Source organism: Ips typographus, linkage group LG6 (genome assembly GCF_016097725.1).
Source record: "Ips typographus isolate SLU linkage group LG6, UJ_Ityp_2.0, whole genome shotgun sequence".
NCBI classification, from domain to species: domain Eukaryota; kingdom Metazoa; phylum Arthropoda; class Insecta; order Coleoptera; family Curculionidae; genus Ips; species Ips typographus.
In genome coordinates this window covers 10,604,601-10,631,327 of record NC_138427.1, presented here as the reverse complement: position 1 = coordinate 10,631,327, position 26,727 = coordinate 10,604,601, and the positions used below count along the sequence as shown (strand labels likewise).

At 34.3% G+C, this 26,727-nt stretch overlaps 1 protein-coding gene across 20 annotated transcripts in view; it reads left to right on the top strand.

Annotated features, from left to right (window-relative positions):
- The window catches only part of bru3 (CUGBP Elav-like family member bruno 3), a 167,876-nt gene extending 141,185 nt beyond the window's left edge, over positions 1 to 26,691 (top strand). For 15 of the 20 annotated variants that reach the window (XM_081982317.1, XM_081982308.1, XM_081982307.1 and 12 more), the window contains 10 exons: positions 1,113 to 1,238; positions 6,488 to 6,567; positions 15,329 to 15,475; positions 16,686 to 16,833; positions 17,610 to 17,804; positions 18,035 to 18,148; positions 18,667 to 18,747; positions 19,799 to 19,822; positions 20,354 to 20,512; positions 20,591 to 26,691. In XM_081982317.1, coding sequence (XP_081838443.1) covers positions 1,113 to 1,238; positions 6,488 to 6,567; positions 15,329 to 15,475; positions 16,686 to 16,833; positions 17,610 to 17,804; positions 18,035 to 18,148; positions 18,667 to 18,747; positions 19,799 to 19,822; positions 20,354 to 20,512; positions 20,591 to 20,718 — 1,202 coding nt within the window. In that variant the 3' untranslated portion in view covers positions 20,719 to 26,691. Of the gene's footprint in view, positions 1 to 1,112; positions 1,239 to 6,487; positions 6,568 to 15,328; positions 15,476 to 16,685; positions 16,834 to 17,609; positions 17,805 to 18,034; positions 18,149 to 18,666; positions 18,748 to 19,798; positions 19,823 to 20,353; positions 20,513 to 20,570 lie in introns of all 20 variants that reach the window. The other 5 variants (XM_081982301.1, XM_081982306.1, XM_081982303.1 and 2 more) reach the window with 5 other exon arrangements.
- The last annotated feature ends 36 nt before the right edge of the window (positions 26,692 to 26,727 follow it).

The window sequence follows — 26,727 nt, the reverse complement described above, 5'->3', positions numbered from 1 at the left end:
AAGAGACCTTAACATTAGATCTTAATAAGAATGGAACCACCTTTAATCTGGTAAGTACGTATGATTGTACTGCGCGACTGTTAAAACGCTACAAAAACACTGACAACTTTAATTATATTTTCTCCCTACTCAATTTCCTGACAATTTTAAACATACCCCATATCAAATCAAAAACAAAATGGCAATTCCAGTTAATAACACAATTAAGCACAATACAACAAACCACTTTATCTAATACACTTTGATAATATTTGACAAAAGAATGAGGAAATTAAAACCTGCACGCAACTTAACACAGAAACAATAGTCCTGAACTTGGTAATTTTCTTATTTTATTAGCGTTCAAAGCAACCTCCTGATTCGGGCATAATTTGCAGAACCTCCATCACGGACGCGTACGATTTAACTCTGATTTTGATCCAATTATTTCGGGCTCCCCCTGTGCATTAGACCGCTCCTTTATCCCTTGAACAGCCTGAAATTTCCCCATATTAAGATCTATCCCTTTATGAAAACATATATTGCTAGCTACGTACCTTGATGTTGGATATATATTTAGAAGATATATGAGCCAGTTGACGTGTGCCTGTTTGGGTGTTAACTTTCCATGTTCATTCTCAAGTTTCGTGTCATTTTGTTTATAGAATCGATCAGTTAACTGGAATTTATTACTGTAAAAATTGTACATGAATCAACATAAACTCTATTAAATTTAAACTACAGAAATTCAAAATTCAATAAAGGATCATGTTCTTCGTCCAAAAATAAGAAAATGATTCATATAAGCAAAGGTTTGCAAACCCTTCGTTTTAAAAATACACAGGATGTCAAAGTTTTTTACGATACACTAAATAATTTATCCTTTACATTAAAAAACTTAGGTATCTGTTTCTCAACTAATCATTCATAATCTATACGTATACGATTGCCATTTTCCAAACGTTTGAGAGTAAACATTCTAGTTAACACCCTAACACGCTTTATATGAAATGTAACTCTGTTAAATGGCGTTGCACAAATATTAGTTGAATGTAACAATTGGTTCACTGTAAATATAACTATTTAACATTGTAAAATTTGATTACTATAATGAAATTCTTCTCTCTATGCAGATCGGAAACTGTTTGTGGGAATGCTAAGTAAGCAACAAACGGAAGAAGATGTCCGACAATTATTCGCACCGTTCGGTACAATCGAAGAATGCACTATTTTAAAAGGACCAGACGGAGCTAGCAAAGGTAAGAATGATACATTGACCCTAAATTACTAGATGAACCTGGATAATCAGGTTTTGACCGAAGTAAGGGAGCAAAATGCGAAACAGTTTTTTCCTCCGGGTTTATTTTCCTTTCGTGGGTAAACATAGAGAGCAATATGTTATACGAGAGAAAGTATACACTGGCCCCGTAATGTTTGGATTGTAAAAGGATCCGTCGTTTGCCGAACAATATTTTGCCCTACACGTTTTAATGGGAATTAATAATTATTAGTAGAGTCTGTGCCGGTTAGTTAGAGTTTCAGTAACTTAATTTGCTGCTCGAAAAACTTTTGATTCCCGTGGACAATCTGGAAATGGACCGACGATATTTTAAACCTGAGACAAAAGAAATAAATAGGAGGGTCAAGGGACAAGTAATATATTTTTCTAGCGTCCAGATTAAAGTGGCTCGCAATGATAACCTGAGGGACAAGGGTCTCCTGTTGACCGAACTTTGAAGGTACAAAACTTGTCTCTCTTGGGCCGAGTGGATAAATCAAGTCGCCGCAAAAGTTAACTAAACTTCTCCCTAATTTCTCGTGTTGTGTGCTGCATCACTCCAACAAAAATTTCTATTTCTCCCCGCAACAATGTTGAACAAATTTCATTTCTGCACCTTCCTTATCCCTAGTCTCGGTGATACTCGTCTGTATATGGAATCTTTTCGGAAACATTAATTAAAGCGCAGCTCTGCCAGTGATTCGCTAAGGCTTTATCTTTTGCGGAAACCACAAAGGTGGATTATACAAAGAAAACACATTTTAGCGTAGCCAATTACATTTTTCCTTGGGCTTTTATTTTGTTTTCGTCTGCAAATACACACACACACACACACGCCGACCGGTTCAAAGAATAGGTAGATGGTTTTCCACAACGAGCGGGAAAACTGGATGTTTTTTGATAATTTGAGCACACCGCGGTTTTGCTTAATTGCAAAATGAATTTCAATTAAACATTTTCTGTTTTTGGCACTTTTATTTACGCGGTTCGACCGTCTGGTAAATGTTTATTTAAAGTAAAACATAGCTTTTCTATCTCACTTTTTTTTAAATAGACCTGTCAGATTAATACTTTAATTATTAAATTCAATACCCTAAAATTAAAAAAAAAAAAAACGAAAAAGTATTTTATACTTTGTACTGTGTTGTCTCGTTGAGTAAGTAAAACTTACAAAACTGTTTTTCAAAAAAAAGAACAAATTCTATAATAACAAATCGTAAATTAGTTGAAAGCAAGCAGAGTTGATATTAGCCGTGCCCCACTTTTGTTCGATATTAGGTTGCTAAAAAATCTAATATAAGCCATAACTTCGGTTTAATCGGATTACGAGAGACGCACTAAAGATTAAATGAAATCCTCTTTTCTTTTTTAATATCGGGTCCTAAAAATGTTACGGTATTCTTAGAAGTAAAGGGTCGCCAAGTGAAACTGACGTCGATATTAAGGTACAAACGTTATTTACTCACGGTCTCACCGAAAAAAAAAACACATTATGAAGATGGTAACTGATTTAATTTGTGTTCTTTTAAGCGGCAGTAAGTTTCCTCAAATAGAACTCTAGTAAGTTAGTTAGCTATCAGTGTCTTACCATCTTTAAACTCAAACAAAAGTAATAAATAACTCTCAATTGGCTTATTTAGTTCAAAACTTGAAAGTATAATTTTGGCTCTCATCCGAGAAATTAAAGATAAATTGCAAGGAGTGATATTAAATATGGTGGGATTGTATTAAATTGACTATACTACGCCAATGGATCAAACCCCTTTTCTTGGCACCCCCCATTTGAGAGAGAAGCGTCTGACTACCCTGCCTGAAGCCACGATGTTGTTAGCGCATTCCAAAATGCAAATTAGGCGTTTTCGAGGGTTGGTTATATTAAATTTTTGGTCTGTGCCAGTCTCTCAGGCGAAACCCAAAATTATTTATTTAAATGTCGTTCAAATATATTAGGTCTTCCCATGTTCGTTAAAAAACATGGAGATTTAACGCCTGTTTTATTAGGGATTCCATGTGTGAGGCCCCCTCGAGGCTAATGACTGCCTCTTGCAAATTTCATGGTAATTATTCCCGAGTGATTTTCGAAGTTCTTTCGTTACTAATAAGCCCCAGCTCCAGGCTACCGAACGATAAAAAATAAATGTTAATTACGTAAAATGGGGGAATCGCATAATCAAAGAGATATTTTATTAAAAAATATCGCTCCAAGAAAAGATTGGGTTTTAATTAAGAAACCTTTTCCAAACAGACTCCTCTTTTCTGCATTTTTACTTCTTTCTATCGTCTTTGTAAATGAAAAATGTCTCGCATTCCTTTAGTCATAACTTTTATTGATGGAAATTCCTGAAACACATTCCATAGACAGCAATAAAACTCGAGTATTCTGTTACTTTAATTAGAACGGAATTTATTAAAAAATGAGGAGATTACTTAATATTGTCATTTATATGAGTTGTATTCAAGCATTGACATTGAAATCAGATCTACTCAAACAAAGCGAGTGCGCTCTACTCAAAATGCAAATGCACATCATTCTTATTCCGATATACCTCGAATAGTACGAGACAGATTTCAGGCAATCCAAATTAAGTGAATTCATAAAGTTCCTAATAAAAGAAATGTGAAAATCCACTCCGTCTGTCGTTCAAAATTTGTTTTCCATTACAGGAGAAATGAGCATATTCTCCGTGCAATTCCTCCGAGAAAATTCGAATGCAAAAGCTACTCTATTACTGTCAACATTAATTCAAATCTACAAGAATTTTTCGGGTCGCCGAGATAAAGCACGAACATAATTGCATGCCTCCACCACTTTGAAAACTCAATTTCGTCACAAAAATATAAATAACTATTTATTGCGTTTCCTTGCTCGCGAAAGTGGAAAGAAATATTCAAACAACCCCTGAGTACCTGTTGCTCACTTTGCTTTTTAATATCTGGCTGCACACTGGCAATATTTCAAATCCCATTCTAATATTATTCTTGTAGTGGATGAACGATTGCCGACTCGATCAGAATGAAAAATGCATTTAAAATTGTCTTCCAAAAAGAATTTGTGATTGTTTATGGCACAACTAGTAATAATGTTAAATAAAAAAAGATTATTAAGCTGGATAAAGGCAAGAAAATACAAGAATACTTGTAGAATATTTTTTATTGACATACTGGGACATTTATACATTTATATTCTATTAATTCCGAAATGGATACTGTTTAATTTGTCTATCAAAATCGGATTTTGGTTTTATATAATCACTCTCTATTGTTTATTATAAGGAAGAGTTAATTCAGTAAATACTTTTTTTTACACACCTTTTGCAACTGTACGACGATCAATTTTAGCTAAAATTCATTTAGGTGTGTAATAATAAGTAAACAAAACGGTTAATTGAAAATTTTCTCCAAATAAAGAAAACCGAAGCGTTGAATTCTGCATGCAAAATCGTTATTTACGTTACGTCGCTCAAAAAATCGCAAAAGTTCATCTCCGACGAGAGCAGAAAGTAATTAAAAAACGCCAACGAGAGATTCTAATTAAAACTTTATGGAAGTTATTGTCAATTATATGATATCGGTACGAAGTTTGAGTTTGAGATCAAGAAAAAACGTCCCTTCGTGTAATCTTAATAAGTGTCTGAATACACCTTCACGCTCTACTTGGGACCCTCATCTTTTATTAACTCATTTGTCAGTTTAATATCTTCTTTGATGCGATTTTCGTTTTATTGCTTTTCAAGCACGTTTGCCCACTCACAAAACAATTTTATGTCTGATAACTCCAAAGTGGAACATCAATACCTGTGCGTGTATTTCCTCTCGAATAAATTGTGTCTTTTCATTTCTTATTATTACAGTAATTCTTTACTTGAATAGCTTCATTAAAATCTTCAAGACATTTTTTTCTGATTTTGGATCTTAATTGAAAAAAAAATCGTAAACAAACCCCCAGTGCGACATCTAATTTTACGCTAATTTCTTATTTTCCCGTAAAGAACCTGGTTAAATGGAAAATGTGGAAATATGTTTTCAGTGAAAGTCAAATCTGTGACTGACGAGTTGCGGTTGTTCATTCCCAGCGAAAGGCAAAAACAGCGGGCGTGAAGTTTTCCTTTGTGACGTTATTTACCGGAAAAATAACTTCACTGGCTATTAACTCTGTGAAAAGGGCGTTTTCTTTTGAAATAAGCTTGCGTGAAGTTTTTTCCTTTGCAGAAGTAAAAGTGCATACTTAATGCGGAGAAATAAGGCTTTTAGAACGTTTAGTTGAGTCTTTAAGTGCGTCCTTAGTGTATGAGTTGAAACGTCAGCATCAGCAGAGTAAAAATCTACTAATTTAATAATAACGAACACGTTAAAAATAAAAAATTATGACTTTTTTGCTTTCAATTCATCTAATTTTCTCACTTTCTTTTCTTTATTATTCAGACAAATCGCCCGAGGGTCATAATCAGATCTCGTCAGGGAAAATGCTGCATCGCAAAATATCAGGTGAATGTCGAAATTAGTAGCGGAGTTTAATGAAAATCCAAAGCCAATTACAGAGCTTCAGACCTTTCGCGAAATTCGCTAAGGCAATTAATGAAAAGCTAATTAAATTTTTAAACTCGGACCCGGCTTCGGCGAAAATTTAAAGAGCTCTTTATAGCTCCTCCAAATAAACAGTTAACTTATTTAAATGGCTGCCATCAAAATACTATGCTTGCCACGTTTTCAATTTAGACATTGGTTACCAAAATATAGTTGTTATTAAGTTTATTTAGTTGGTGTAAACCACTCATCAAGCAACAGTAATTTAGACTTTTATCACTCTGTATAGGTAAATAAAGCTTGTATGGCATTTTACTCGTTTGTGTACCTTACTAGAAAACTACAGACTGTTATAAAGTAAAAGCATTTTAAAATCAATCATCTAGCGATATATATAAACAACGACATATTACCACGAACGTTTTTCCCACTGAAGGTAATTTCTGGGCAATTAAGCTGTAAGCCATAAATAATAAAACTACGGTCGAGTCATAACAAAAGAGGGAGGCCGGATAGGGCCTCACATATCGACGTATCAGTAAAATAAAACCCATAAAAACCGTCTACCCTTTTCGATATTATCACTTACCAGGGTCTTCGACCGCTTTTATATCGTTCGTCAATATCCACTTATCTGTTACATAACCTAATTTTACTGCAGACATGTTGGTGAATTTAATATGAATGTAATTTATTTGTTTTCAGGTTGTGCTTTCGTAAAATACAGCTCGCACCAGGAAGCCCAAGCGGCCATCAACAGTCTGCATGGTAGTCAGACTATGCCTGTAAGTACTTTTTTTTTGGTTCGAAAAAAGTTATACATAAATTAGGCATAACAAATTCCGGATGCAGAGTTTTTCCCAGAAAAACCGAAAGCTTAGCAAAAGCATTTTGGCCTTCCTTCCAAACGTGTTTTAAGGACAGACTGTTCCGCCTACATTATCCCTCAATTTACGCTTTTTTTGCTACTGGAAAAACAAGGAAAATCTGTATCACCCTTAAGCTTTGAAACGACAAAACCACGTTGCCAGATCTTTTAATTGAATCTAACGTTGATATCGAAAACTTGCTTGGGATAGCTTTTTAAGGAATTATAGAAAAAAAAACAATATTACTAGTTGCATCAAGGCTGGACTATCGTAAATTCAGAAAACAATATGCTTGAAATGTTCATGAAAAAAGTCTTTTTAATGTCAAATTTACTAATTTTGTGAAACGGTTTCCCAAAAGCGTATTTTCTCGCTGTTGTTTTCAGATTTCCGGTTTCGACGGTGACGGTTTGTGACTAAAAACACTAAAGCCATTCTAAAGCGCAAAGTTCCGACACATTTCCAGTTGGAAACTAATACGGTTGTTTTCAATCAATTTGAGATACACCAATACGTGTTTCAATCCAATTGGCAAATTATTTTGTAATTTTGATTGTAAATGTCGGCGCCGTGTTCGGGTTTTAGTTCTCGTCGTATTTAAAGTACAGTAACAAATCAATCGGAATGGCGCCTAGTTGATATCAAAATAAAATTTAGCTTTATTTAATCGGTAACCATTTTCCAACAAAACGTTGTTGTTAATTAAATAGTTTGAAAATCGAGAGAAAATTCTTCATTTTTGTTTCACGTTGCTTTAAGTTGTAATCATTGTTAAAGCTCAGTTATATTTTTTATTTCATACAGAATTGAAAAATTAACAAACATTTTTATTTCTGCATTTGACCATTAATATCATCCAAATAACCTACTTGTGTTGCCTACCCTCACGTCTAATTTTATCATTTCGTAAAGTTGTTAAAGGTTAATGAAAACTGAAGGCAAATTCAACAAATGTGACAAATATGATGTTTATAACAATGGACTTATGGGAAAACAGTTTGAACCACAATGTGTCTGTGCCCTATAAAATTAATGACTACTATTGCATGTGCAATCTGAGTTTTGGGAACAAATTGACAAATAAATGTTGCATTTCATACTTGAAATCTTTGATAAAGCACTTTTAATGTGTTTATATTGGTCCATATTCAAACACGCAATATATTTTCAGTTTGGCCGCAAAAGTTCGGTCATTTTTCAACGGCTCTTTGAATACTAATTTCGTGTTTTCGGTCTATTGGTTTCGGTCAGTGAATGCAAAAACCACTTTAATTATGACCGGTGACCGCTCGTTTCGCATCTAAATTCCAATTTGCATTTTTATTTAATTTGTTTTTGTCGAAAAAAATTGGATGATAAAGCGGGGGGTAGGGATTTAAAGCTATTAGCGTTACCATAGGTATAATTAAAAACTAAGATTTTATTCTATTGGGCTTGGCGCGAAATACACGAAACGGTTGCAAATTGCAAGACAAGTTTAACTTCGTTTCGACCAACTTTTCCCCCATTATATATACGTTGCGTTGTTTGCAGTAATATTTTAGGCAAATTATAAAGTTGCCTGGGGATTTGTAATTTTCACAATACAAGCTCACCTGAAAGCTCCAGCTCCGGGCTAGACCCTCATACAATTTATTCTCTGTTAGCGGGAAAGGTATTTAACTTGACAGAGAGATAACCATTTGAGAATTTTAATATTGACCAGAAGTGAGTCTAACAGATAATTCCTTTGTAAAACTTCCGGTTAGAGTTTTGATATTAATGACAAAACATAACGAAAACTATTCCTCAACGTAGCTGAGGAAAACCCCGAGCAAACAGAGAAGATTAGCTAGCGTTTGCCGTTTTAATTCCTAAGAACTTCTGGATGGATATTTCAGTCTCGTCAAGAAGAAGAAAGTCCTGAAGCATTTATCCACTTAAAATTCACCAAGAAAATTTCTTATAATGAGAAAGCGAACGTAATTAATTTTCGGGTTGATGAGTCTTTGTCACCTTGTTTAGAGTTATGCGAGCGTGTACTTAAATAGGGAACACTTATTCCCTATATTTAAGTCGCAGCGGGTTTAAGGAGGATGTTTCGGTTCCCATGACGCTGAGAAATTCAGACTAGTCTATTCCATCTGCAAAAAGACATCTTCAAAGAGTTTTGTCCTATTAAAAGGGAGATGAAAGGTCGAATTTATGGGTGAACAAAACGGTAAACAAGAATAAGAGAAAGAGGAAATGTGCCAGTACCTACATTAATTAAATATGTTCATGCATATAGGTATATACCAAGACAATGTGACAAAAAGATATCAACCTCCAAAACTAATTAAGTTCACGGTGTGGCGTCATAAGAAAATCCTTTTGAAGACGACTGGCGCATTAAATGCGGGTGCGAAAATAGATCCTCTCTAATCCACATAATACGGTACAGTTCACTAATGTCATTTGATAATCGTTTATACATGCATAATATGACATAATTTTGGGCCGAGTTAATCAGGAGCTTTACACAGGAAAAGCCGACAGAGTGTTAAATTTTAGGCCACTAATATGGTTCGCGTCCGTTCATTAGGCTCGTATTGGATGCTAGGACGCGTAAGGTATAATTTCGATTAGGGCCTCAACAATCGTCGATGGCGTCCATCACTTTGACGGACCAAATATTTACCTTTTGCTCATAACTGAAATTTGTAAAGCCAGTCTTTTCATTGATTGTAACTTTCAAAAAAAATACTCATATAAAGAACAACTTTTTATCCAACAAAAAAGTAACGTTTTATCGACAGAAATAAACGGTTAACTGAAACGTGCCAGCGTTTGATAAAGAATTGCTACACCAGCAATAAACAAAGCGTTCATAATTTGTCCGTCAGACAAAAACGAACACTTTTCCTATAATCTCCCCCTTTAATAATTTCTTGTCGTTGGTTAAATTGACACAAAAGATCCGTCTCTGGCTGAATGGAGCCACGCTCCATCGCCCAAGCAAATCTATTAGAAATCGTTAAATCCCATGTTCGAAGGAACGCTATTCAATTCTGGCGTTTCGCAAAGGCCCAACAGACAACCTGTTATTGAATGCCCAGGGTTACTGATTGTCAAGAATACGCGCAAAACGTCACAAAATATCGCACAATAAAATGTATTAAATCCCCCACCGGCTTTCACAATGAAATTATTTGGCGTAGACGGATTGAAACGTAATTTCGGTGGTTTTGATTTTCTTTTTATATTTTTCCCTTTTGTTTTCGGCCATCCGGCGTGATAAAATCTCTTTGTTTTGCAAATTGACAGTTCAAAGTCAGCTGAAGAGCGATCGATGACAAGCACGTAAGAGTGCTGGGGAAGGGAAAAAAGTGACGCGGCTTTGCTTTACACAGTTAAAAGCCAGACCTCATAATATAAAACGGATGGGGATCCAGTCACATTAAAGGCCGTATAAAATTGAATTACGGTTTTCATTACATGCAAAGGATTAGAGTGACCTTTTTCGAAACTATTAAACATGCATGAAAAGGATATTCAAGCAAATCCGGCTTCGTATACGAGAAGTATGTGAGCTAAATTACGTAGATTACGAATTATCTTCTCTAATGACTGTTTCATTTTATTTTCAACTTTGCTTTGACTAATGCTACTTTTATATGTGCACACACTCAATTCACAGAAACAATTTATAGACGTAGGTTTTAACAATTTCTCTGAAACTTTTGAGTGTTAGTCCCTCTCATATAAAATTGTTTCAAATAAATTCATATTCAAAACTATTGACGGTGATTATGTGTTTGTGTTATGTAACTCAAATTCTTTGCAATCTGTATCTTCTGATATTTTCAAAATGCTATCAAGTCCTTGGAGAGTTTAGTATATTTGTAGAAGCTTCTTACAGATATTCAGTAGAGTCTGGCACTGACCATTTAAAAAAATTAGTGGAAAGTTTAGGACTATTTTAAAAGTTTGTAACAATTCAAAGTGTATGATGCACTTTAGCTGGCAACTATCCAATTTTTTCGGCTGTCACATCATGCTATAGTTTTGTATAATTTTCGATGTAACTATTGTTTCAATATTGGCCAATAATCGAGGTTGGCTTTTAACCTACAAACTAATAAAGTAAAAGCTTCGATTGATAATAAGTTATTCAGTATCTTTGAAATGAGGGTAAAGCGGCCAACCCCAGTCATAAAATAAATATTTAAAAGTTGGACCGCACCCTGCCTGGCCTAAAAGCAACAAGTTTTGCCAGGCAGTGACAAACACTGCAAGTTTCCGTTTGTAAAGTTTTCTAAGTAGCCAAGAAACTTCAACACAAATCCACAAATTTTATGTTTATAAAAATATTTGTGGGCGGGAAAGCACAATTTTTTTCAATAAACAGTAGTTCTGACTTACTTTTACATTCTACCACAAAGTGAACTAAAATGTCAATTTTAATAAATACAGATAGTAAACATCCCATTAATTTTAAATATGTATGAAAGGAGGAAAAAAGACAAGTTCAAAAAAAAAACAATTCAAAACTCTATTTACCATAATAATTACATTTTTATTATTATGAATAAATTACATTTTTTAAATCTAATACTGTTTTAGTAAAATTTGAACTGTATTCTATTAACGGCAACTTTAGGAACTTTATTAATTATCCGATTTACGGGCTGAAACACGATGGAAACAATTAAAAGTGTTGCATATTTTATTGTTTCGAGGAGAATTTATTTCATTTCGGCCTGTTGGTTTCAATTATTGTCCCCTGCGGTGTATTGCTGCGTTGGAAAAAATTCAGATTATATTTTCTGGTTGCGCGTAAAAGAAAAACTGAAATTTCAAATAACTTTATGTGTATCTGATTCTACTCTATTATACGGGAGTGAAACAACAGACTCGTTGAGTAATTCGACACTCCAAACAATATTATTAATACAAACACACGGTAAACTGCAAGAACGTGGCATTAAATTTAGTTGTGTAACTAAATACATTTGCCAAAGTAATCCCCTTGGCTAAAATCGAACTAATGGTTGCCACGCTCGCTTTGTGTTGGACAAAACGCAGCTTTGTACAATGCATTGTTATGTTGTTCAGTAAGTATTGCAATAAAATACCCAAGTTCGTACGCAAAATAGAGTATATTATAGAGTATAGAATTTTATTTTTACACGTTTTAACACACGAGGCAAAGAAAGAAAGTTGTTTTAAGAACAAGGAATAGGAAAGAAAAACATAAAATGTTTATAAGCAAAATGCCAAAGCAAACAGCAACTTACAGGTTGCCCTTAATTTCGGATAATTTTTTTTTTTACTTTGGTTTTGAAAAACCCCTTTTTAAAAAGAGAGAAAACGAGTAAATCAGTTTTAGTGAGGACTGTATATTATTACATGTTTCCCAAACAGGTTGGTGTCAAGCAGCGCAACAACCGAGAGAATTTCTGGCCCTGACATCGCCACCCTTCACTGTAATGCCCGTGATAAACCATATTCCCGCGGTTTGAACGTAATGAAGCAATTTCCAACACCTCAGTGCAATAGTAATTGTCCTTTTCGCCCCCACTTTCTTCCATCTCATAGTTTGGTTAGGGCGATCGCCCCGAATAATGCCATAAAATACACACACACCTCCGTTATTCCTCCCAGTTACAAATTGATTTCGAAACGGCCTGTACAGCGGCAATTTTTTCAAATTAGAACAAATGATGCTATAAAGTGAGTCCGGGCTTAGTTTAACCCATTTTTCACCGTCGATAAATTACACCTTGCAAACACGCCGCACCGGCAGCGGTATGTGCTAAATTCATTTAGACGACAATAAATTTGCTAAATTGCACTTCCTTGCAATTTCATAAAACGATAGACCCATCGTAACACGTTTTATATTGGCTATAGTTAGCTACAATAGAAACGAAAGTGGTCTGTGACCTATCCTTATTTCGCTAACGTCTGAATATTCTCTCAGACTGTTTCTGAATGGAAATTAACCAATCAGAAACCCAACTAGAGCCATAATACCGGAACCCTTATTCATTTAGGTTAAATGTATATGGAAGAGAGTAATCCGCACTAAGTTAATCATCTAATATACGGTTCTTTTGTTAAACCACTTTTAATAAAGCACAACATGTCTGCATATTGTAAATGCCTCAGACGATACACAAAGAAAAAACTCGAATTGTTCTTCATTTACTTTAAGAGATATTAATTTTCAAAATTACTGAACGTAACGCCTCGACTCTCTGACCTACTTTTTCCTCAATTACGGTTTCGTTATTTAACAAATTTTATTAAAAAAAATCCGCACATTGTCAAAGCCTGTAGCTCCAAACCCAAGAAAATTCAACATTTGATTCAACTATTTTTTGGAAGTAGCAACAAAATGTACAATTTTTAAAGTGGATCACTTTAATCAAAGCGAAATACCATCCTCCTCAATTTGTGGCAAAAATTTACCCAATACCGTTGCAACGTTAACCAAAAGGGTTGTTGAATATCGCAGCTTACCTGTAAATGGTGCTAATGCAAAATGGAATGGCGTGGAAACAGATGCTTATCGACGCGTATATCTAGATCTCTCATTACTCATGGATTACATCCCATCAGTTGATTGGATTAAACTAACCGGTACTTTAGGCCGAGAGCGGCGTCGAAACAGATTGTTAAACTTTCGACATTTCGGGGAAATAATCAAATTCAGAACCTTTGCATACTACTTACCAAAAGAATATAATCAAAGCGGTTCTGGTTGAAAACTGAAAGCCGATTAGTTTGACCCTTTGTGCCCCACGCTTTTAAGACCTAATCTGCGTGAAATGACAAAGCGATTTCGAATCAAGCAATCGAATAGTTTCTTACTAAAAAGTCTAAAGCAACTAGTAGTGAAACCTCAGCGGCTCCCCAACGTTCATTAATACGATTTGCAGTAAAATGGATTCTAATTTAAAGTTTATCATGGTTTTATGGAAAGTCAATTTCATCATACAACGCGTCCATTAATAATCCAGCAACGAAGCGTTTAATGGAAATCTTTGATGGCATCGCTCCACGTCAATTGTCGTGGAACGGTTGTCGTTGATCTCGACTACGAGAATATAAAGGTGGAGTGTGTACACATTATGCCGGGGTTGCAGGGTTGAATAAGTGACAACTTAATGAGAAACTAAGTGAAATTACGTAGTTTGCCGGGAGTGGATGTGTCTCATTAAAGCTTGACATCTGTTTAATGAAAACAGCCTGTTTTTTTTCGAAACGATCCACTTCATCTAACTTTTAATTAATTTGCCGGCGATTTAAAAATCGGTGTGTATGCGAGTGGAGATTTGGCTTTAGGCAACTCTGTTCAACAGTCAGACATTACAAAAGCCGACGGGTCCACTGTTTGCCAAGTACACATTGACTTAGTCTAACGTTATGAGCTTAAACAGAATGAAAGGACTTTCGCCCATTAGAAAGCACCACGCATCCTTCGACTGCCCTAAAGCCAAGGCAAAATTAATTTTTGCGGTTTGCGGACGGCTTAATATCTCATCTCTGATTTACGGTTGCATATTTTACTTATTATGTAACAAACATTTATGTAACGTTAACGTTGTTATCAATCTTTAAAAAAAAACTGTAAAATAATCATTTTTTTTAATTCTAAATTTTACCCTTAAATGGAGTATTTTATTAATAAAGAACTGAGAAATGTTCGTCTTTATGTCCTATTTAGAGTTGGTTTTGTGAAAAAGATAGAGACAGACGATTCCGTGAGATTTATTAGGTCAGGTGTTTAACGTAATGAACGTCTTTAAAGGCACGATGCGGCTTCTCTTCATAAAGTTCTCCCCGAGAGTCGTAATAAGGCAGACTTTTTGACTAATTGCCTTATAGCTATCATAGAAATTGCTACGATTAGCTGCCTTACAAGTGGCGCGATTAATTTGTCAAAGTTTTAATTGACAAAGAGCCCTTTCCTGTATATTAGTACTGCAAAGAAATCTACGCTTTATCGGCAGGGTTCTGTTTAATTGTGACGAATTGAGTGGGTTGTTTGCAGATGCATAAAACTTTCTTAGGTCATGCAAGAAGTCCGGATCTGGACCGTTTACCCCTTGTCAAAGAGGGATATGGTTCATCCGAACTCTTTCGTAGTTTCCCCTTCCCATCATCCTTTCCTCGGAGCCACACCAATTGATTTGCTCCAAAGGATCAGTGCAGGATTTACTACAAAAATACTTTTTAGACGTTTGAGATCACATTTTTTCCGATATGGAGTTATGCGGCCGATAAAAGTTTTATAGGTCCTTTTTAGGCTTTATTTCACTGTATCGAAGGTCCATTGTGAGGAATTTAACTTAAAATTGCTTCGATTGGTTCGAGGATTTTATTACGAGGGAATGACGTCGAAGAATATATTAAAAATATGCTTCGAGATTTCCGAAGCCTTCAAAAACATCAAAAGAAAAGAGACCTCCTCTTTGAAGGTTTCGTTGTGCTAAACATTTGTCGAACTGAACGTAATATTCTTTCGGGGAGCCACCTTTGATGTTTCAGAAATATTTACAACCATTTTGCCCACTTAGAGTTTTCAAATTTTTTTCCTTGCGTTACGTTTCGTATAAGTGTCTCTTTCATCTCAAAAACTTTATTATCCAGCCCAGCCGTGATTGAAAAAGACGTATTTTTTTATATCTCGTATTTTTTCTGCTTTCAGGGTGCTTCTTCCAGTTTAGTAGTGAAGTTTGCCGATACCGAAAAAGAACGACAACTAAGACGCATGCAGCAGATGGCTGGTAATATGAGTCTCCTCAATCCTTTCGTTTTCAACCAGTTTGGAGGTTACGGAGCCGCGTATGCACAAGTATGTATACTTTAGCCAGGTAAATAATGACCAAAAATTAGAAGAACAGATGAACCTTTCCAACGAACTAAGTTTATTAGGTATTTTGGCAGTCACGCGAAGCACTTAACCAACAGTAAACTTTATGTTTGAATGTAATTTTGTAATTAATTTTATTACATTTCCCAGTGCTAAATTACGGTACGCTAAACATTTATGCAACTTTAATTGAGGGGGCAAATAAATTGTGATGTCTCAATAAAGACTGGGGTTTAGTTGTTTTTTAGCTCAAGTGGAAAGAATTAAGGATAGCGTGCTTAACAAAATTAGATAAAGTGTTGTTTCTAGCAATACACACTTAGGAAATAATGAAAAGTAACAAAACAGTACCATCGGTAATAATGATAAAATAAACAGCACCTTTCCCTATTCAACCATTTTGCCACATGCTACATATTATCATTTAATTATATATAGGAAAAAATGCAAAGAAAGAGTAATATGTTTTCCACGAAATATGGTCTTGTTGAAGAAAGCATAATTTGTATTACGTGTGTTTTGTTTTTCCTTTTCCAGTCTATGTTTTACCATGTTTGTTTAGTAGATCTTCGAATTACCATCTATCTCGTAAACATTTTAGATCACCTTGTAGAAATGTTACTACAATGTGCCTTATTCTCTTAATCTTTTACTATTTACAAAAAAATTTCGTTGAGATTGGATAAATCCCATGGAAAAAAAACTGTGTATCAAACGTTCACCTTGCGGAATAAACACGTTTCTGACCGTGGAAACTTTAATTGAGAATCCTTTTCCCCTCTTATTTACAATCCAAAAATTAAACGTTTATCCGAAATTAATTATAAACATCAAATACTTGTTTTATCAGTACGGGACTCTCGATCCACTCCCGAACGAAACAACGCAGAAAATTTAACCGTTTCAATTATAAAAGCGTTCGGAGCAGTTAAATAGCTTTCGGAAAGTTTAAAACAGCAGTTTTGTACGTTTATTCAGCCTACTTCGCTTGTGGTCAAAGTTTTAAGTACTTTCCGCAAATTAAAATTTTCGTTAGATCTGCCTTAATAGAGCATTTAAATAGTGCCGATTTGCGGAGGACGTTTCCGGTAAATATTTTATCTGGCAAAGTTGTTTCGAGTTTAAAGAAGTGTATCTAAATTTCAGCATATTTTACTTAAATGATTGTTATTAACGATAAATTATTTTATAGCAACAAGCCGCCATTATGGCAGCCGCAACTGCCCAAGGGACCTACATTAATCCAATGGCTGCCATAACGCAACTACCTGCTCATACAATAAATGGAATTAACGGTATTAATGGAATTGGAAACGGTGTGGTTCCTCCACCCACGTCAGGTAACTTTTCATATTCATATGGAAATATCGTTCTCATTATGCCTAACATATTATCCACCACGTCCTGTCATAATATTATCGACTTTCTGATGTCAGTGTACCGAAAACATTCGGTTTCCAACACGCGCAAGCACGTCAAACAAATGAATACCTCAGTGTAAACAAGCAACTCCAGAATGTTTATTCAGAGCGGGGACGCTTAAAATGTCACTGTAAACTTGTTTGACGGCGCAAAAACACTAGATTCAGGCAAACAAACCGCCGATAGAGGTTCGTGTCCGTCGGGGATCAATCGAAGTGCGAAAATTTGAATTGTCGACAGTTTAACTTTATCGTCAAACCGACGACAAATTTTACACTCCATTCAGAATGTATGTTCAGCGTTTCCCTGTTTGGAATTCGGTTTGCTTTCATTCACACGCTACAGTAGTCACATGGAATCCTTTAACTGGTCAAATTCCTGTTCATACAAGGTATTTGATAGATGGGACTTGAATTGCGATGAATATTAATTTTAAGTTCCGAAAACATCCACAATTTTAATAAAATGTGTATCATACACTCTTGAATTGTGAAGAACAACTTTATATCAGATCGCACCGTTGTGTTATCTTACACCAATTGAAGATTTCCAGTACAGTAAAGCTTATCTAAGTGTGTAGCAGTCGTACAGCTTGTACTGATATAAATCGAAAATAGTTCGTATCAATACAAAAACATTAATTTGTGTTACGCTTTGTGCTATTATATTATAATACTTTTTTTATTTATGTTAGGTCCCGAATATGGCGATGTACAAGTGGGTCCCCCAGTAGACAGAAACGGTCAACCAGTTAATGGGGCCATACCGAGCTTGCCGTCCCCCACTATGCCTACATTTAATATGGCTGCCCAAACGCCGAACGGGCCCCAAGTGAACGGTCAAGAGGCCGTTTATACTAATGGAATACCCCCTCAAACTTTCCCTCCTCGTAAGTGTAACCTTAAACCATTATATTCAAATTAGAAATTCGAATTATTGTTGGTCATTGTATTTACTCATAATTTGAAACCATTTTGTATAGGTTTGAAAAATCTGCAGCTTAAAATACAGTTGTAGATAACGATTCGTCTAAACTTAGATTTGTCCTTTGGTAAACTGACTAGCGTTCGTTTTGTTATATGTCTTCAAGCCTGCTTCTATATTTTTTCTCCTTTTTAGACGCACTGCACCTGTCCATTCCAGCGCAGGGTCTGCCCAATGGCGAGGCAGCTATGCAGCATCCGGCTGCAGCTTTCCAAGCAATGCAACCTGGATACGGAGTCAGTGGTGTTGGTAAGTACCTACAAAATCTACTACTGTACTACATGTATCTGTAGAATTGTTTACTCGTTTATCTAGATGTGTTTTGAATGCATTTTTATATGTCTCTTTGATGTGCTCGAGCATATAATATAATAAAAACTCTTTTTGCTGCCATTTGCCAGAAATTAATTCAATAAATCATCAAAACGAGTTGTACATGCTATAAATCAAGCAATATACAATATTTGATGGAAGTATTAAAGCACACAATATTTAAGCTGATTTCGGGCATGTGCGTCATGTGTGTGTGTTTGCATTTTTTTTTGCTCCGGTTGGGGTTTATTTAACAACGCCAAAAAGGCAAACATTTTTTCATATCAATCAACGAGCTAATTGATTACAGCCAGACTCAATGCATCTTTATTAACACAATTTCAGTTGTTTGATTAGTTCAAATAATTACTTACTTATAAACTGATTTAAATGTCTTGAATGATGCATGTCGCATTTAAATATGGTATGAGTGTGAATTTATGTTATTTGTTCAGCAGCTTACCCTGCCGTTTATGGCCAATTCCCCCAAGCAATACCTCAACCTGTCTCGGCGATGGCCCCAGCCCAAAGAGAAGGTAAGATTTCGGCAACATGAGTTTTCACTTACCTTTCACCTCAAATTTACGATACTAACTAACTGGACGATTCAACAAGAGATTTTGCTGGAAAATACATTTTACCACTGGGACAGTTAGAAATAACATGCTTTAAACTAGTTAATAATTCTCAGTGAAACTTGAATTCTTGTCGAATGGTCTACTCAACTAATTTCCCAAAAGTCTGTTTTAATATTCCCTCAAGCACTTAGGAAGCCCCCTCGTCATACCTTGTACATAATTTATACATTGCGGCAGAGCCCGCTTTATTTAATTACACAAATAGTCGAGTATAATTGTTGTTCGAATTTTTATCACAAATGTGCTGTACAGGATCGGCTTGAGGGCATGTTAAAATCGGTCAATGTGCATTACCGCATTAGAATAAATGCTGCAGACTTATCATAAATATTAATAGTGAAGTAATTTTTTGCAAACAAAGTTTTCATGTGTAATGATTTATTAGAACACTGCAGACTACTAAGAAGATAATAGTATGTTATTCTGAAAGTGTTACAAAATATCTGTACTAAATTTACTAAACGTATCTCAGAAGTTCTTTTATCGTTAAGTGCATTTATTGTATAATGAACAAATCTTTCTTAGAAATTGCAATACAGAACTAAAAATTATTTGAAATAAAATATTTATGATAAGGCTTAATGTAGGCACTAAAACAAATGTTGCATCTTCTTATGTATCTAAATGTGTCTCATTATCAGCATCACTACTAAATGTTTTTTGATACGTTTAACAGATACTCAATGTCCAGATTATTTTGCTTGGTGGCTCGTCTTTATGTGTCTCCCCCTGTTCCCCTTTCTGACTGTGTGTAATCCCATTTTTTTAACAGGAGGCACTGGAAGAAAGAAATGTACATTTTGTAAAAAAATACCGAACTCGCCATGTTCTTAGTCTATAGCTTTGGTGTACCTGGAGCATTTTACTTATGACGCTATACATATATTTAATTGACGAGCCTAACTTTTATATGTGCTGTCAAAGAATAACCGTTTATTGTCTTTTACAGCTTACCGTATAATCGACAATCTAGGCAAGTATTTTTCACATTCCTTTCTTCCATTTTTATATGCATGTTACTCATAAATGTTAAGTGTCTAATTCAATAAAAACAAACTAAATTTAAAACATATTGCATGCGGATATAATAAAAGTGGTATTATTTGGTTTCTTGTACTTTATTCCAATCATCGATAAAGAAGACTTACCGATGTAAAGCTGATTTGGACCAGTTCGGGGTCAAGTTATTATGGACAATCCTCTGTAAATCATTAAGGGTCCGATTGGCTAAATCGCGTTTTGCTGATCTCGACACTTTTGAAATATTACAGTTGATCCCTAGTAGTCTAGATCTCATCTATAAAGAAGAGATAAATGATGTTAATTCATAACAAAAATGGGTCTAAATATATGTAATTTTTGTTTTGATCAACTTATTTAACTTTTTTGTTAGACGTAGCTCAAGAATTTGCTTTTATGAACCGCCATCTCAACTAAAACTTAACTATTACAATTGACGACATGTAATCTGAGTAATGTAATTATTTTAATTTTGTTTCTGTAGGCTGCTCGATATCCGGACCAGAGGGCTGTAATCTCTTCATCTATCATTTACCTCAGGAATTCGGGGACGCCGAACTGATGCAAATGTTTTTGCCGTTTGGGAACGTGATCAGTTCAAAGGTGTTCATCGATCGGGCCACCAACCAGAGCAAATGTTTTGGTAAATATCAATATTGCGTACCCGATTGGTTCGATCCCTAAATTATGCCTTTAACTAGTTTATTTCGGCAATTATTAGGTTTCGTGTCGTTTGACAACCAGGCGAGCGCCCAAACAGCTATTCAGGCAATGAACGGGTTCCAAATCGGAATGAAACGTCTCAAGGTCCAATTGAAACGACCCAAAGACACAAGCAGACCTTACTAACAGAAAGATAATCCGGCCGTTATCGGCACAGTATCCTGAGCCGCCATAGTATACTAGTTAGTATATACGTATCAAAAATGAACAATGCACCACCAGGTCTATCATATCTTGAGGCGTTCGTATCTGGTACATTTTTGGTTTTCAATCCCCGGTTGCTTTGTGTCGATATTAGCGGTGCATCCAGAAACGCCTTGAAGTAAACAGTACGCCTCTAGGCGAATTTTAGAGGTATCGGCGTGTCGACGATAAAATATCCTCTATTTGGTTTGGCAGCCTAGCTCAGTCAATGAAAAATTGCAGTTCTTGAAAACTCGCCTTTACTCGATCCGAATTATATGCTTAGATTTAATCAATTTAGAATAGTGCTGTTGTAATTTACTACAGGATTTTAGTTCATCTCCGAGCTACTTCAATTACTAAAATTTGTTAAGGAATTCGTATCGCTCATTAGTCTACTTACACAGTAACTTGTAGAAACAAATGAATAAATCCTGAAGATTCAATATTTCAATTTTGAAAATCTGACGAGACCGCAAATTTATCATTTTTTTCTCACTTAAATGTCGATAAAGTGAACAACTTTTAAGAGATGGCTAAAATGGCCCAGCAAGTCACAAGTGCCATAAACATAATTTTTGTAATATACCTATTATATTATACGTTGGTGAAGAAAACACCCTGTATATTATCTTGATTTTCACCTACAGAAATCCTATACATATAAAACCCACGTTAGGCTGCCAAACTATTCGAGAAATTCCAAATGGGCTGTGACTACTAAACAAATCAGTGTTGATTGTACAGGCCGTTTTGTATTCTCGTACAGTGTGTAATAATCGCTATTTTGAATACTGCGCTATAATGTGTTTATAATAATAATTATAAATAATAATGTGTGTCTATTGTAACAAAGCAAAATTAAAAGGGATCGTCACGCCGATTTCTCGTCATCTACCAATTGCCAAAGACAAAATGATTGTTTAATATTTTTTTAAGCCCCGTTGCGCAAATTTCTGTGATCTAATCACAGACGGTTAATCAATAACAAATTGTGGTACCCAACATGTTGGCGCCATATACTTGTTCCCAGTTGATAGTAACTAAAAGTTTTAAGCATAATCCTTACAAAGTACCAACTAAATTATATATTACTAAAAAAAAATTGTAAATTTTTAGGGTTAATTTACAATTAGGCTAGTAAAAACAAATTGGTAAGTCGTGGTGGTTTACGAATGTAACGACTAAATACGCGAACAAACTCGTCATCAAAATGGTCGGGATATTAGTCGTTTCGTTTGAACCCAGCAGCATCAATCGATTTTAGAACAATTCGTTCACGAGTTTATGAATTTTATCTAATTATATAAGTTTATATTAATATTGATAAATTTCAAATGCCAGTTGGGCATTTCCGCCAAAAATTTGAATAGTTGTTAATACAAAACTTAGTTCACGCTTTGCAGGACTAGGTCAAACGCTGTTCCTGGACTATTCGGACTTTTTATTAGAATGAAACGCGGTCATATTTTATTAGTTCCATTTCTATAAATTGTAAATATCATCGTGAAACAAACTAATCAGAGTGAAACTCGTGCAATATGCCCGCGCTGGTTTTTATTTCGTCCGGGTTACTAGTCAAATTATAACGACCCCTCCGGGGTTCCGATTATTAGCAAATCATTTTTAGGGTTAATTTTAGTCATAAGGCATACTATATATTAGCAAACCTACTATTTATTACTTAAAAAAAATAACATATTTAGTCATATGTATAATGTATTGCGACGCAAAAATTTTGAGTTTGTTAGCTAAAAAAAAACGTGCAATATTTTCCAAGAACGACTGAAGTTTATTTCATTTAATGCATAAGTATTGGAAAAGTGCCAAGAAGCATATCATTTTTGTTTTTTTGCTTCAGTTCACTATAACCCAGTCCAGTCCACCAAACGCCAAAGATTTGATATTTAGGAGGTTCAAATGCACACTGGTAATAGGTAACTTTTAGTGCTTTAATGTACATACATATACGTTCACCAACTCTTTTATGTGTTGGTAATACTTATAATTACTACAGCTTTACTACTAATGTTGCAAGTTCTAAAAATCAACGTTACAAGACAATAACTTAACCCAGCCGTATTTGTAAAACAAAAACCAATATGCTTTTAGAAGCTTTGTCTTCTATGGAATGTTAACTTATGTTCTTCCGTAGATTTTTGGTTCGCGGAATTTGTTCTAATGTGCCATTAAGATACTTAATTTATAAAAGACATTTTTATCCTATCTGAATATTTTTAATAAGTAATTTGAATAAATTGGTTCTCAGAACTCAAGGAATTTCAACAAAAATTGCAATGCTGCTTTAAATCCACGTTTCGAATTGCTAAAGACATCTTGTAATTGTCTTACAACGTAAAGGCCACTTTAAAAACTCTTTGTTAATTTAAAAATTGCCACTATAAAATTTTTCTAAAACTAGTAAGAATCTTAATGGTACGTAAGTTCAAAATAAAAGAAAAACACACAATAGTCCTTCAGAGTGCATTATTTTAAATAAGACGTAACACGAGAAAGCATTTGGTTACCTAAATTCTAGCGGCAGCTAGACTATAGAACGAGAGTTTGAAAAAATGTGTACATAAACGAGCTTTAGATATTTTTTATAAGATATCTACTACTTACATTCATACTAGGCTAGAGATTATAAAAGAAAAACTTTTTGAGAGTACGATTTTGCTGTCTACAATTTTTTGCATCATTCAGTATTATTAATTGTTAGTAAGGTTAAGGTCGAATCGGCTATGTTGGTATAGTACAAAACGCGCAGGCGCTTTAATGGATGCGAGCACAAAACTATAGTATAGCGCACATTCACGGGTCATTTGAAAAATGGAAGTTTTTAAGTTAGGTATTAGCCAAATACCGTTTAAGGTTAGTTTGTATATTTTATTATATAAACTTAAGGAGAAGCTTCAATTTAGGAAACCTTGAGCTTTCGCTCGAATTTGCCGAAAATTCTGGCCATAATCAGGCGATTTTTTAGGTAATATATAAAACTAAATATGCAAGAGGGTAGCATGTCAAAGTATGGCCTATATAGGTGTCCAAAACAAAAGAAAGTGTAAAATATATTCAATTTAATAATAGTTATCCTAAAAACATGGTCTCTACCCACTTGTAAAAATTCGTTTTATAAAATACGCGATCGTGATTTAATGGATACAGGGTATGTTTTGCAATTATTTATTGTAAAAGGATCATCACTTAGGGAGGCGGCCGCTGAATCTCTTCGTCTCCGACAATTCTTAAACACTACGTCCGCCAAATATTTAAGACTCTAAATTTGTTTATATGTACCCTAAAAATATATCAAGTGTCAGTATTAAATATTAAGAACACATCAGAACCAGTGATATGAATACATATAAATGAAATTCGAGTCATTTTTTTTGTAAATATAAGTAATATTTGTCGGAGTTCGTATCATGAAAATTAAACATTTTATCTTCCGCTGTAAATTATTATCTTCGAATGAAAATGTTCAGCTAGCGCTTCATTCTCACGTCGTTCACAACTTACAGTTTAAAAGAGTATTTTTAAACCCTGCCATCGTTCATATATCATGTCCCAAACGGAAATTTATACAATTATGATTTTTAGCTACTTGTTAGTGCTTTAGACATTAGGTTTTAGGACTAGTACCTTATTTATTACTATATAATTAAGAAAAGTATGGCAAACAAATTTTTATGTGAGAGGAAAACTATAATACAAATACCAAAGTTTATTTCCCTGCTTAGCGATGATCGAATTTATTAGTAAATTTGGAATCTGATCACAGCATAGTATACTGCATAAGGATTAGTTTTTCTAGTTGTTCGAGTCGTTTAAATGCATAGTATTCATTTGCATTTTTTAAGTAGTAGCTTGTAAATTTTGATTATTATATTTAAAAAAAAACTGGAATTTTAATACGTTTAATACGTAGATTTTATGAACGATCTTTTTAGGTTTAGACAGTTGAAATCTTTGATGTTTTGTTGCCACCAAAGGTTAATGCTCTGATTTTTAGACGCTTCTGGCATCCCTAAAACAGTTCTAAAAGTCTCTGGCATTTTTAAAATTTCTGAACCAAATTTTTATTAAATCCTTATGCGGTAAACTAAAAGTTTCCAAATACACCCATCACCTTGTGAATCTGACAATAGTCATTGCGTTCTTCTAAATTTTCCTTGATTACGCATTGTGGTACTCTATATTACATACTGCTTTATGTATTTCGATTCGTTTCTGCTCCACCACTACTAATTCTTGTTTCGCATTGAATTTTCGTTTCACCGTAGCCCAACATACAAAATGCTGGGACCAAGAAAATAAGAAATTGTTTGTTGATCGAAGCTCGCTCCGAACCATTCTAGTCATCACGCTCGTTCAGTTTTGCGTGTAGTTTAAAAGTAAAACCAAACAGTATAATAGTCTAAACGTAGACTTGCTTCATATCACGAATTTGTCTAATAATTGTAATAATTATTGAAACTTGTACAATTTCTAAATGAAAAATGCTGTGCTATATATTTACCTACTTTTACATTTTCTAGTCGCCAAGTACTTAAAAAAAGCATATTATAGTGTAAACATATTTTTTATATCTTTTTTTTAGTAGTATTTATAGTCTTCTAATAATTTATTATATTTATTTATTGTTTAGTTACGTAGTTGATTTGTCAAGCCTCTTTTCAATATGGTGGTTAGAATCAATAGTTTCTGCTGCCTAACTCTGATACCAAAGCACTTTTAGCTAATACACTGAATTATATTTTGTGGCTTTTATTAACTTTTGTGAGTACCCACAAAGGCAATATTTATTCTACAATAACCAACTGAAAGGTCGCTTACGAACGAGGCTAAAATTTCACAGAAAAACCTTTGCAATTGCTCAAGATGCATTCTTGTTATTAAGAAAATTATCCGTGTTTTTTAGCACGAGTGATATAGGAAATATTTGTTTGAGTTTTTATCTACAATTTATTGTTATACATTCACAAATAAAAAATTGTGATAAACGAGTTTGTTATAGATGTGTGTTACTAAATATCATGTTGGCTATCTCAAAGCAAATGCAGGCGGTTTTTCTTTGTGACAAGTCCAGTCAAATGTGTACAGCCATACTTTGTTGCATGACTTTTATTATTACATTTTACTAAATTTAACATAAATTATTATGATTATCATTATTGTATTCTATTAAAGTAGATTAAAAAACAACAAGGATATAACATTTATAATCTGCTAACTTGTAATTCAGTACTGTAAAAACATATGATTATATTTAGACAATGAATGCGTGAACTTTCTAGCCATATGTATGAGGATAATACAATATATTTATCACTATTTTGTTTACATTGTCAATTTTGCTGGTGTTTTATATTTACATTGAATATACAAAAAAGTAACTATTACTTTTGCAATTGGTACCTTTTAACAATCTACTACACCCCGATATTCTGAGGTATTTTAATTGAACAAGGATTGTCCATATATTTACAAGTAGCAGTTTTGCTCCCCTTTTGTTTCGATATCAAAATGCATTATTTACTTTCTTAATTGTTCTTTAATTTAATAAAATTTTACTAGTTCCGACATAAAGGGGCGCAAACTTGTCGTGGGCTCAACCAAATCCCCCCCTCTCACTCACATAATCTTTAACCTATTCTAGCAGAATAATAATTGGATACTTTCAATTGTATAATTTATTATATTTATTACTATTACTAACTTTTTAATTCCCAAATGGACTGCGCGCGACGTTTTCGCTCCTATGAATAAAAATTACATGAATTTATTAAGATAAATTATTATAATAAAAATAATGCCATTTGTTCGCGCTCAGCTCATTTGGCAAGCTATTCAAGTTCATATAAAACTTTATAAAAGAATTATTATAAATGAATAAAGTTAATTATAACGGAACCACTGTTTGTGTTTTAATTCCGCTACAACTTTCTG